Raw genomic sequence first — 13,718 nt, 5'->3', positions numbered from 1 at the left:
TATATATAATTGTTTACATATATAAGTTTTAAAACGTTCTAATAGATTCAGATTTATATATAAATAACTGTAGTTATTTTAATGATGAATCTACTATATATTATCTCTTAAAACAGTAATAAAGTGATTACTTTCATTTCTAAGTTTATTTTATTTAAATGTATATTTACTCATATAAGAGAATAAATATTGATAATATAAAAATACATTCATAACTGTAATGTGAGAGAGGTATATATTACTTTTTATAATAACTATTTTAAAAATCATATTTATTATAGTTTTCATTATTGACATTTAAAACATTTACATTAATATATTACTAAAATCTTTAGTTATGTTTAATATTTATGTAAAAAAAATTAAAAATAAACGTTAATATTTAATATAATTATTTTAAAATTATTGTTATAAAGGAAATGGTTAAAACATATAGATTTACATATATTGACTCTTCAAATTAATTTAAATAGTTTAAATGACACGTTTTATTTAGAATATATATTACATTGCAATATTTTTGTACGATAAAATACTTGTTCTAAAATTTTGGTTTTTAAACATTGAATAAAATTTTATACTCTTTTTTATGAATAAAATCTTTTTTTATGAATTTGTATAATGATTCCCTTAGAGTATCTTCACTCTAATAAAGAGATTTGGGGATTTATAGGTAAATGTATGGCTTTTACACAATTACTTTTTCATTTGTTGATCCGTTTTCATTGTGCACATAGCACACAACTGATTCTATTTCTTAAGAATCGATTCTACACACGTAATATTGGAAGGAATCGCTTATAGTTTTCAGGAACTGATTTTCATGCATTGTGTATCTTTGCAAATCATATGTTTTCACTGCACTATTCATTTTGTCTTTTGGTTTAAATGAGATATATAGTTTTCAGAAATTCCATGTTTGATCATTTGGCTTGACATTATGTGTTTTATACTTTAGAAACTAATTTCACATTCAGATTTTCACACAAGGAATTAATAAAAAAATATAATTACACTTATCAATTATTTTTTACTTAAAAATTAACTTATTTGGTTAATTATTGTTTACTTAAAAGTAATCGTCCAAATTTTATTTTAACTTCATTCTAACTAATTACATTTTTTTATAAAGAAAAATTGTAATCAAATAATTTTATTTATTAAAATATTATTTATTTATCACATTCATAGAATCATTCACAAACTTTTGCAAATTTTATTCTTAAATCTATTTACTTTCACATTCAAATCTCTTAAAAAAAACATACAAAATTTATCTTTAAATTCAGTCTCTTTTTTTTTTTCCGAAATTCATCCTTTAAGTTGTATTATTAAATAATTAGTACTTTTTACATCTATTTCGCTATTACATTATGTAATGCATCTCATGTTTCTTTTTCCTATTGATTATAAAATCTATTTCATACTTAGTTGTCAAAAAAAAAAAATATCATTGAACAACAATTTTAAAATCATTTTTGGATAAAGTAGATTAAAAATGATGATGGTCCCAGATCTTTGTTTGTGGTTAAGGGTCTAAGTCTAATCATGACACGTGGAGGGCGATTCTGTGTTCTAATGGACCCCACCATATTCATTAAATATATATGTCTACGTGGACCGTCTATTAATCTCCACCCATGTTTTCTTCTGCATTGAAATTAGATCATAGCTTAATAATAATTTTATTAAAGTGCAAGAATTATTAAAATAACTTTTATTTTTTTAAAGGCTAATTTTCACTACTTTTACTTTAATTCAATTGCATTGAGTTATAAATATAAAGAATTTGAGAACGATGAAATAAGTTTATTACAAATGTTATATTGAGACTATTTTATATTGAGAATTTTATATTATGTAATAGTAGGTACTTACTAAAACATTTTATTCTGACATAGCGAATAATTTTTATAAATACATTTTAGAAAAATAAAATAATCATAAATTAAAATTATTTTATGTATAAGTTAGTTCCTAATTTTTTTTATGTTAATTAAAAAACTAATAGCAGTGCATAGAGATCAATTTTAATTCTCCTTAGCTAAATATAGCGGGGCAAAAGGTGATGTATGATTTTAAATGCTAAAATACAAATAATTATGTGATGAGTTATATAAAGTCAGAATAATAAATATATGCTTATGGAAGCTCTATAAACTTTTTACTAACTCTTCTTTTAGAGATATAGACCAACTTTTATTAACGACAACTAACACATAATACAAAAAGTTCTTGGGTTTGTCATGTTTTAAATTACGTAATAAAACACATAAGTTCCAATTAAAAAAATATTCACGTTATTCACTTTTCTATGATTTTAAGTATATGCTTTAAGCACAAAGTTTAGTTTTACATTATTTGTAATAATGAACTTTTTTTGTGTATTTATAAATATAGATCCGAAGTGAATTGCAATTATATGTGGTTATAAATATGAGCTTAATTGGGCAACGTAATCTAAAGAACTTTGAAACTAACAAAATACAAATGTTTATGTGATAAGCTTCTCGATAAGTCAGAGTCATAAAATTGCTTATGGAAGGAAGTTCTACGAAATTTAACTAACGTGAATAATCAAATGTTTAGAAAAGTTCTTCTGGTTAAATATGGGTTTGACATTTATTAACACTAATAAATGATTAGTTATCTTAAAAATATAAATTATTGCAATCGTGAAACTGTATAGACAAGCTTTTATCACCAATTAATTATAAAAAAAAATTATGTCATAATTTAATATCTCATGAAAATTTAGAAAATAGAATTTTAAAAATGATATTATGATACTCAAATTATTTATTATGAATTTTTTATTATAAATAACTTTATTATGAACGAGTTTTATTATGTTAAAAAATATTACTTTTAATTTAGAGTTTTTTGACTTTTTTCTAAAACTTCTTCCTCTTTGTTTATTTTATTGAAGAACCGATATTGTATGATTGATTCTTGCGGTGAGCTCTTCAGTTTGGACTGATCAATTTCTCTGCTCACGTAAGTGAGTTTCAACTCTTTTTCTTGGTCGGTATGTTCTTTCGTTGCAAGTTTTGCACATGAATACAAGTCTTTACTGATCAGTGGTTATAATAGTGTGTTTTGATTGTGCTTGTGTTATTTCTATGCATAGATTAGACATCTTGTAAATTGGAAAAGGATTTGAGATTTCTTAAAACAAATTCATTTGTCTCTCAAATAAGGAAAACTAATTGCACTATTTTAAGTTATGTATACGTTGAAATATATAATTGTATGATTGTATGATAAAATTGATGGGATGATTGAACTCTGTGTTGAATATGACTTGTTGATTTGTGGTTAGACTCATAAATTTGCATGATTTTGTTATATGACGAAGTTGGATGAATTGACAATTTTGGTTGGAATGTTTGACTTATGAATATGTTGGTTTGAATTATTTTGTGTGTTTAAAAGAGTTATAATTGATAATGTTAATTCTTATTATTATTTGAACCACATTTTATTGAAGAAATTAGCTTTTCTATTGCGTATAACTTGTCTAAATCCTCAATTTTAACTTGCTTTTGTAAATATCTACATTTTGGGCTACACTAATCTATTTATACCTCTAATCCCTCTTTTTTTTGTAGCTAATTTTGTGTTACGAAGACCCTCTACCAAATCGAAGAGCTTGACAACCTAGAGAAGAAAGAAGAACATTAAAAAAGGAGTTCATAAAATCTAAGTGGCGTTGGGCACCACATCCTTGTCGCTGGACGTGAACATTCCAAAGAGCCCACCGTTAAGCGACATGTTGTTGATATGACAAGTTGAACCCTATTTCTTCTTATTTCTCGAAGGGAGTTGTGTCTTTGGATGGCTGGAGGCACGAACTCACTTTTGGAGATCTTGTAGGGCGGCTAGAGCTCATTAGAACACTCCCTTACTCCTATTAGTTTGTCCATCTTCTTCCATGTTCATTTTGTAAGCTTGAGGTTCTCCATCGAAATGGAAAGTCAAACTCATCTTGTTGGGAATAGGTGTAGCCACTGAACTCTCTTGTATTTTGTGAGATGCTTTGAATATGTGTGTGTGTGTGTGTGCTTTTTCCTTCAAATGCTAGTTTTCTTGTTTCTATGCTTAATGCTTGCTAAAATGGGAACGTGGATAACTTGATTTGTGGTTCATTAAGTATTTGGAAGTATCTTTTGAATCCTAGACTTGGAAACAGATGCCTAGTAGAGCTTCCATCTAGGGATAGAACTTGACCCATTAGATGTCTTAAATCCTAGATCTTTGTGTGGATTTGTTTGTTGAGTGATCAAGGGATTAATTCTTAATAAGGAAACCTAAGCTCTTAGGGATTAGGGCTTGAGTTTTCTTGTAGGTTAACATTGTGTTTAGATGGAAGGAGATGAGTTTGTTTATGCATGAGAGTGAAATTGGTGAAATCTACCCCCAACGATGTTCCATACCATTTCTAAATTTTTTCCGTTCCTAAGTGTCTTCAACCTCCAAAGTCTAACCCTTATTCTTTATCAATTTATTTCTTGCACATAATCTTTTATTCACGAACTATTCTTTAGTTTAGATGAGTTATTAATTGTATGATTATTTAGTATTACATGAGATTCTTGGAAAATGATTTTTGGTCTTACTATTTTATATTACTCGAACGATTCGATACACTTGCTAAGGAGTTAAGAATAATTTGAGCAATTGGTCAAGTGGTACGAGTTTTCATATTTAAAATTGTTTTGAACTAATTCATCAAGATAAGAATATCCATCTGATCAATTGAGCAGGTATAATTTCTCTTAAAAGGTACAAAAACATAGGTATGATACTTGGTATAGCTTTAAGCAGCAACAGGGATGATGTTGAACGTTCTATTTTGTGAATGTGATACTGTTAAGCAGTGTTAGGGTGATGTTGAGCGCTCAATTTAGCGAATGGTTTGGCGTTGAGCAATGCTAGGATGTCGTTGAGCGTTATCCTTGTACTATAGGCATGAAACATTTTAACTTTAAGATGTTGTGCGCCAAAAGTTGTTGTTAAGCACGCCTTTTTGTGAGAAAAATGACGTTGAGCACCATAAATGTTGTTGAGCACTATCTTTTGCGAGAGATTTAGAGTGTTTATGTTTGAATTATCTTTATCTTTAACTGCTTGAAATGAATTCATAATGGAGTTTATGTATGTTTATGAGTATTATGGTGTTTATTTAGGTATGATTTTGTGAAGGTTAAAATAATTGTTGATTTATGAAGTTATTGTGAGAATGATTGATAGAGTAAATATGCATGTGAATAATGATGTATGAAATGGTGATGATGATGATCTTGTTAACAGATATAAGCATAGAATGTGTTTAGTGTAATTTTAGGGATCTCATGAGAATATTTTATGGGGACGTTTCTTTAGTGTATGTATTGATATATGAATTAAGTATTGGGACTTATGTTGTCACTCTAATAACCATCTAATCTCAAGTAAAGAAGAGTGAGGTATGTCGTGAAAGGTATAGGAGGTCTTAATTTAGGGACTTTACCTTGGTCAAAGTTGGTTCACGGACTAACATTGTGTGTGATAACTTGGGTGTGTGAGTTGTTCCACCATCACATATGCATAACTCACCAAAGTCTGATATCAATACATGTATCTGGATAATTGAGTCTAGTATGAGTATTTACATGTGATATAGTTCTTTTTATGTATAAATAATCTATGATAATATATGTTAATTTTATGAAAAATTCTTTTTGCACATTAGCTTATTCTTTTTTTTGTGTTATTTTGTCTATGTGTTTCTTTCCTTTGTGATAATCATCTTATCGATATAAAAAGATGAAGGACAAATATTAATACACCTCTGATAGAAAACGATGATAACACATAACAATTTTCTTTTATTTGTAGTAGTTATTTTGTATAAAAGTTTTCTAAAAGTTTAAGTTATTCTTCGTTGTTTTATATACATTTAATTTTTACAATTATTTACTTGAAACAATATCTTTTATTTGTATTAATCTTATAATGTTCTATTTTTATAGTTGTAAGTTGCTAAAATGATGTATCACATCCTAGTTTATAAAAAAAAAAAAAAAACTTTTTTTTATCAAATATTTAGATTTTGGGTAGTTTTATATTGATTTTTTTCATGATTTTCTGTCATAGGATATTGTAATGTATAAAATACTTCGCTATTAGTTTAGTACTATATATCTATAAATCCATAACTTTAATAAAAACACTTCGGATTTATCTTTCTAAAGAAATTGTAACTTTTTATTCAATTTTATTTTTTACAAACAAAACAATATCACAATATTATTTCCAGAACTGAAAAACAAATAGCCAAAACAAAATCACTGCACAAGTTATTTATTATTAATTGAATTGATGTGGATAGGAGCCTGTGAAGATTTCATATTGATAAGAGATTGAAGGCAATTAATGAAGTTTGTTAGGCATTCCAAAATTAATTTTGGAAATGGATGTAAATCAGAAATAGAGGTCGGGCTTTAAGAATTGGGCCCAACACTGCTAAGATATTTTATTTTTGTAAACAGCGAATTAAAACTAAACCGTAACTCAAATGTGTCAAATATATTTTTATATGATTTTTAATGATAAAAAAAGTATTTTCCCAAGCCAATAAGTTAGCAAATCCAGTATAATTGTTTTGGATGAAGAGTCAATTATAAAAATATATAACAAATCGAGGACCATTAATGGTAAGTAGTTGAAACTATTGATAAAATTAATTAAACCATTTAATTATGGAAAAGCACATATTAACCTTTATTTAACGTGCAATATATTGTCAAAGAAATTATACTTTTCTTTTCTTTACTTAATTGGACAAAATTATCTATATGAAATTAATATATAAATAAAAAAATTTTAATTTTAATAACAACAGTGGACGTGCCGGAGTGGTTATCGGGCATGACTAGAAATCATGTGGGCTCTGCCCGCGCAGGTTCGAATCCTGCCGTTCACGACTTTTTGTTATTTAAACAGCTTTTTTATTTTGCAATTAAAAGCCTGTAAAAAAATATTTTAAAACGCTAGAAGGAGGGCTTGAACCTCCGACCTTGTGGTTAACAGCCACACGCTCTAACCAACTGAGCTATTCCAGCTTTTGTATTAGCAAATGAATGCTTATTAAAAAACAAAAAGTTCTATTGTTAGCAGATGAGAATGTGAGAAACGAGAATTAGATACCTGTCATGTCACGTGTGCAGCATGAAAACTATAATTTTAGGGAACTTTTATAAATTAGTTGATTTTGTCTAATGATCTAAAACAATGTTGCAATGTCTTTTATTGATAGATGTGGGTCTTACACAAATGATTTATTGAATTAAATTTTTTAATAAGATTGTTATCACATTTTATTTGTTATATTTAGTTATAAACGTCGTCTTAACTCTGTATGTATAATCTTATGATTATTTTTAGTTTTTTTTAGATTAAATATTTTAGAGATTTCATCTCAATTTTCTTTTTTAAAGTATAAGTTTGAAAAATATATGATTAAATTAAGTTGTTATGTAGAAGAAATAGTTGTGTTTAACTATAACAAAAGTATTTATATCTGTGTATAAAATTGGCAGTATATAATTGATATAAATAATGAATATTTCAATACTCTCTTATTTTAATATTTTTATTTATATTTAATTTAATTTATATTATATTTTATAATTTTATTTTAAATATTTATAAAATATATATTTTTAAATATTCATAAGTATTCAGAGATATTTATAAGTTTTAAAATAAATATTTGTGTGAATTTCAGAAGACAGTGAAATTTAAAACAAAAAATTAATTTTAATTCAAAAATTAATTTTAACCTGTCAAGTTAATTAGTTAGTTAGATCCATGTTTTAAAAATGTGATTATGTGTAAGAAAATATTTAATTGTCTTGTGAATGTTTAAATTTTACATTTTCTAAAATAAATAAATAAAAAAGATAAAAATGAATTAAAGTACGAAAGATAAATTAAAACAAAAATCATCCAATAATTTAAGAAATGAAAACACATTTAACCTTTAAAAAAAATCTTTTACTTTCATTATATTTTTTCTTTATTTATCTCCATCAAATAATTTTAAAAAGAATTAAATAATAACAATGATAAATCATCTTATAAATATATTCATATTATTGTCATATTTCTAAACAAGACAGAGAAGAATTGCTACAACTTAATTACAACAAAATAAAGGATCCATTAGAGAAATCTTGCTTATACCTAATATTTGACCACACATAACATGGTAATCTATACTATCTATTATACTATCTATTTAAATAGGAAAATAAAATTTTAACACCATTTTGACACCGTACACGTGTCAAAATGTAGTTGAACGATTTTAAATTAAAAAAACAAACTTTATTTCTTTTCTTCCAAACATACTCGTGTCTCAACATTTTTAATTTAAAATCGTTCAATCACATTTTGACACGTGTGCAGTGTCAAAATAGTATCAAAAAATGGTGTTAAAATATTATTTTCCATTTAAATAAACACAAAATAACTCCAATTTATATGTAAATAAACACTTTTGAACAAATTGTGGTCTGAATCACAATCATATATATTTTACCTTAACATTCTTAACTATATCATGTACTTACTAGAAGATTTCACAGCCATTAAACAAAAAAATTTATTCCAAACCCTTAATTTATAATTCATAGTTGCAATAATGATTTTATAAAAAATCAATTATTAAACATTCATGTAATTTTAAACTTGAATGAATAAACTGTTACTAGGTTTTTTAAAGAATCATCAATATTAAACATTTATAAAACAATTTTAAAGAGATTTAAAATAAAAAGTAAATAACTTAAAATTAGTTTATATATAAACAAATTTGACAAAGTTGTTTTATAATTTTTTTTTATTTATAAGTTTTTTTTTTTATTTTCTTATAAATAGTTGACGTAATTACCAAGTTGAACTGACCTGTATTTAAAAAATAAAGTTGATTTTTTTATTACATTTTTATCATAAATTTACTGTATTAATTTTTTTTCCCCAAACAGTAAATATGGCATGGCAGGAAAAGTTCCAGTTTTCTCAAACCAATACTGGGAGCCAAGGGCAATAAATAATAGACTCCTCTTTCCAGATTTTACCTTTCTGAATTGTCTATTCTTTAAACCCTAGCCTCCTTCTCCCACCATGCCTTCGTCTCCTTCCGGCGCTTCTTCACTTCCTTCACTTACGGCTCCCGTTCCCGTTCCTTTTCATTCTTCCGGTAAGTCCTTCCATTCTTCATAACCATGAAAACTTTGTTAGTATTACTCTAGGAAGGTATTTGGGACTATTTGGGATTTCGATAATATTTGATTTTGACTTCTTTTTTTTTTTAATTATTTTCACTTGGAGTGAATTTGACCTAAGACTGTTTGTATGTTTGGAGTTTGTTACATTTGCCACTCTCATTTTTTTTTAAAGGTTTTTGTCATGGTCATGGTGGAGACACCTGTTCTAATAGATCATTGTTTCTTCTGAAATAATTCTTCTAGTAAGAACTCAGGTTTGCTTTAACTGAGTTCAACTGTTGTATTTGCAGTTAGCTTCAAAACCTTGATGTAGCTTATATTTCTTTTCTTAAAACATTGTTAGAAAGAAGTTTAGGAAGTTTCAAAGTAAATTGTTTCACCAGTAAGAATGATTTTTTTAATACAGCTTTTGTAATTTTAGTGGACAACATTCTTGTGCAATTGCCTTATATTGCATTGTAATGGTTTTAAACTCTGGATGCAACTGCAATTGCGGCCACAGTGTATGCAATGAAATAAACTTTTCTATAAGTTAGCATTTTGTGCACAAGATGAGAGATTTCTAAAGTTAGTTTATAGTTTATACTAATTTGAATTTTTTCCTCTTATATTTTTTTTATAGAAGGAATTTATGAAGAAGTCTATCCTAACATACTCATATTAGATAAATTATTTTATACTTATAGTTTGTATGTGCTTATGTATAAATCACATTTTTTACGGGAGTCTTTTAGCATGCATCTGTCCTAAATGCATGAAGAGATCACTAATGGTCTGAATTGTTGTCATGTTTCAGGACCTGCAATGTACAAGAATCATTTGCAAGAGTTTTCATTAAGGTCCGGCAATGAATTTCCTGTGTATCAAACCATCAATGAGGGAGTGCTGCATACTCCAAAGTTTAGGTCGACTGTGCGGGTGGCTGGGATGACTTATACTTCCAAATCTACATTTCCCCAGAAAAAAGCGGCTGAACAGGATGTAGCTAGACTTGCTCTAGAGTCTATCCTTGAGAAGACTAGAAAAGATGGACCCTCTCTTGTGAGTGAGGTATGATGTATCGCAATTTTTTTTTTTTCAATAGATGCAAGACATGTATAGAAATTGTGAAGTAATTTTGAAGTGATGTATTTTAGTAATACCTTTCAACACTTAAGACACAAAACGTTGCTATATTTGAGGTTTGATTTTGCTTACTTTGTAGCTGATTAACGAGAAAGGATTTGTTGAATTTTGTGAAAATGTATGCTATTTTCCCTTATGATTAGATGTATTGTACTTTCTCTTGTTTATCAAATAAAATAAGTTGTTTTTGTCAATTGTTTGATATCTTGCATACTCTGTCATGTTTCCTTATCTTACCTTGTCAATGGTTTGAAACTGTATAACCTGAGTTAACCATTCTTATATTTGTGTCTTGCAAAAGCATTTTCATATCAAGTGGTTCTTACCGATTTAGCAATTTATTGCCAACTTATATAAAGTAAATAGCTGGTGAAATAACATTGTTCTTAATTATGCATTTATGCTTTAATTAAGATTTTTCATTGTTTCATCTTGTTTTAGTTTAGTATTATCATTCAATATTATCTTCTTTTCTTAAATGGTTGACCTTTTTTTCTTCATTATCTTCCAAGATTTCTCCATTATGCAAGTCTATCATAAATGAATATGCTACTAAATTGCATATTGAGGGACCTTCATACAACACTGTTCAGCAACAACACTCAGGAGGTGTACTTCCGGTTTTCACATCATCTTTAGTTTTCAATGGTACAAGTTACACGGGTGATCATGCTAAAACCAAAAAGGAAGCTGAGCAGTCGGCAGCACAAGCTGCTATTCTTTCAATTATGGGTATCCTTTTGTGTATGCGTTATTACATATTCTCAATATATTTTATATAGTTATGTGCTTACTTGCTAAATGACCCTTTAATGTAGGTGATTCTAGATCTGGATCTAAGCTCATTGAAATAATTAAGTCGAAGTCTATATTTTATGAAGCAATCAAAGCGAAGGGTCTACCTCTATTACAGGCTAGTGAAGTGTTACAAACACCAAATTCAAAAGATATCTCTGTAACACTGCTGGATCCTAAAAAGGAAGTAAAACTAGATTCTGTGGTTGATAAAAGTGAAGTTAAAGTTGAGCATACCAAATCTTCTGAAATTAATTCTACATGTGAAAAGCAAGAATCTTCCCTTCAAGCCACCCTGCCTTTGCAATCAGGTTCTGCACATTCCATTGGTAATGATTTAAGTTCAGAAAGGCAAGAATCCTCCCTTCAAGCCACTCCACCTTTGCAACCAGATTCAGCACATTCCATTGATAATGATTTAAGTTCAAAAAGGCGGAGGAGGAACAAGAAGAAGGCTAATAAGAAGCAACGGTTGGAATCTTCGTATGTTTCTATAATATCCCATGATACTTTGTTTGGTGTTTCTCTTGCTTCCTTGTCTATTTTTTTCAGTTTTTCTACCCGTTGTGTATGTCTGTGTTATTGTCCCCTGCAAACAAAAAAATTATCTAGCATTTAGACTACATGTTTCCCTTGTGTGTCCACATTTTTAAGTTTGCATTGTCCAGGTGGATGTTAATGCTTTGGCTTGAATCAATTTCTAGTGAGCTGAAATTGCAATGAATATTTTATGTAAACGAGAGAACATACTTGTTAGTTTTTAGTATTATATAACATGTAACATTTTATAGAATTATGAATTATGTTATATTATATTTATTTAATAATTCTTAGATACTTGTCATTCTAAAAAATTGTTTATCATCCTATTATCTGATCAAGATCATATATTGGCCCGCATGCTGAAGCTTGTGCCTGATGGTAAACAAGTTTGTGTTTGTCTTAAACAGTGAGGGATGATATATAATACTGTTTTGGAGGTTTTATTTGTGACTTGATTTAAAGTCAGATAGATATGTTCGTATATATCTGCTTGTCTGTCTTTTTTTTTTTCCTTCTCTGATTGTGTTGTGATTAAATGAATGCTGCTCTGTTGTGAAACATTGCAGGTTACCGAATACTGGACTTCCTATGAACGAAGCCCCTCCTAGCACTTCAGTTCCTTGAACCAGGTTTCTCCTTGTTCGGTGACACAGTAAAAGTGTAAAATCTGATGCAGAAAAAACCCTAGATCTAGAGTTAAAATTCTCGCATGTTGTTAAAATTTTTGTCAAGTAACCTCTCTGTTTTATTAGGCCTTTTTGGTACTTGTTTTGCCTTCAAACTTTTGTTGAAAAAGCACAGGTTTTACTCTCCTGGGGTTGTTTAACAATCTGGTCCCGCTTACCTGTCTTGACTAGAAGGTACTTTTAATAATGTTTGTAGACCGTCTAAAATATATCTTATATTCTTCTGAAATTTATGTTTTTGATAATTTTGCGTCGAGATTTCTTCAATTATCATATTATAATGATTTTGATATTTATTTTGGAACTTCATATTTTTCTAATTCTACTATTTAGATTTCAATCTTGTTAAAATTGATATTTTATGTTTATCTGGGATGTCATATAATGTTAGATGGATTTCCGTTTTAAATAAATAAAAAATATTTGAATGGATGGATCTTCTAGTGACAAATTGTCTGAATTAGACAAAGTAATTTGTTTTCTAAAGTCTATCAATTCTGAATTGGTTCTTAACTGCATTTTAATTGTACCAGTTTTAAATGGGCTTTTAAAGTCAATTTTTATATTTTGTTGATTTATATTACTTATTGAAATCTTTTAAGAATAAGTGTGTGTGTGTATATATATATTTGATAAATTTTGTATTTTAATGCTACCCTAACGGTTTTTATTAGTCTTATATAATAAGACTTTTATTAAGAGAGGAAAGAATCTTACTTATTACTATATATTTTTTCAAGTCTTTGAACTATTCAACATACTTTAAAGTCTTACTTTAAAGTAAGTTAGAATACTAGCTATCCTTATACAACCTTTCAAGTTTTTAAGTGATATAATTTATTGAAAGTAGATCGAAATTTTGTTTATTATTACAATCTTCTTAAATCTTTGAACAACTAAACATATTTTAAGATACTTTACAGTGATAAGATTTATTTCCAGGTAAGTTAATTTAGTACTAGATAACTCTTCAAATTTTAAACGATATGACTTACTTTGGTATAGGTTAAAATCCATATTACCACACTTTTAATTCTAATAAATCATTAAGAAATGATTTGACACTAATTAAGTCGAGAAAAAGGTAAAAGCTCATAATAACTACTATAAATAAAAGTCTAAGTATAACATTTATATATATATATATATATATATATATTCATAAAACATGTATCATCACAATTAATGCTTTTTCACTTTTATATTTAGCATCAAGTACCTTCTACAAATACCATATGAGTGATTTTTACAAACAAGACTTGGATTTGAAGGTAACCATTTGGAGACCATCAGT

The 13,718-nt window shown here is 27.6% G+C and overlaps 1 protein-coding gene and 2 non-coding genes across 3 annotated transcripts; 2 read left to right on the top strand and 1 right to left on the bottom strand.

Moving 5' to 3' along the window:
- The first annotated feature begins 6,885 nt into the window (after positions 1-6,885).
- On the top strand, positions 6,886-6,967 carry TRNAS-AGA. The gene has a single exon. It is a non-coding gene; the product is annotated as a tRNA-Ser (tRNA).
- A 65-nt stretch (positions 6,968-7,032) lies between these two features.
- On the bottom strand, positions 7,033-7,106 carry TRNAN-GUU. The gene has a single exon. It is a non-coding gene; the product is annotated as a tRNA-Asn (tRNA).
- A 1,988-nt stretch (positions 7,107-9,094) lies between these two features.
- LOC106763134 (double-stranded RNA-binding protein 7) lies at positions 9,095-12,669 on the top strand. Its single transcript, XM_014647329.2, has 5 exons — positions 9,095-9,247; positions 10,072-10,325; positions 10,913-11,132; positions 11,219-11,678; positions 12,305-12,669. Exons 1-5 carry the CDS (start codon positions 9,172-9,174, stop codon positions 12,360-12,362), a joined length of 1,068 nt encoding a protein of 355 aa, XP_014502815.1. The 5' UTR covers positions 9,095-9,171; the 3' UTR covers positions 12,363-12,669.
- The last annotated feature ends 1,049 nt before the right edge of the window (positions 12,670-13,718 follow it).

Source organism: Vigna radiata, chromosome 6, assembly GCF_000741045.1.
Source record: "Vigna radiata var. radiata cultivar VC1973A chromosome 6, Vradiata_ver6, whole genome shotgun sequence".
In the NCBI taxonomy this organism is placed as follows: Eukaryota; Viridiplantae; Streptophyta; class Magnoliopsida; order Fabales; family Fabaceae; genus Vigna; species Vigna radiata.
Note: the sequence above shows the minus strand (reverse complement) of the source record. Positions and strands in the feature narration are given on the sequence as shown.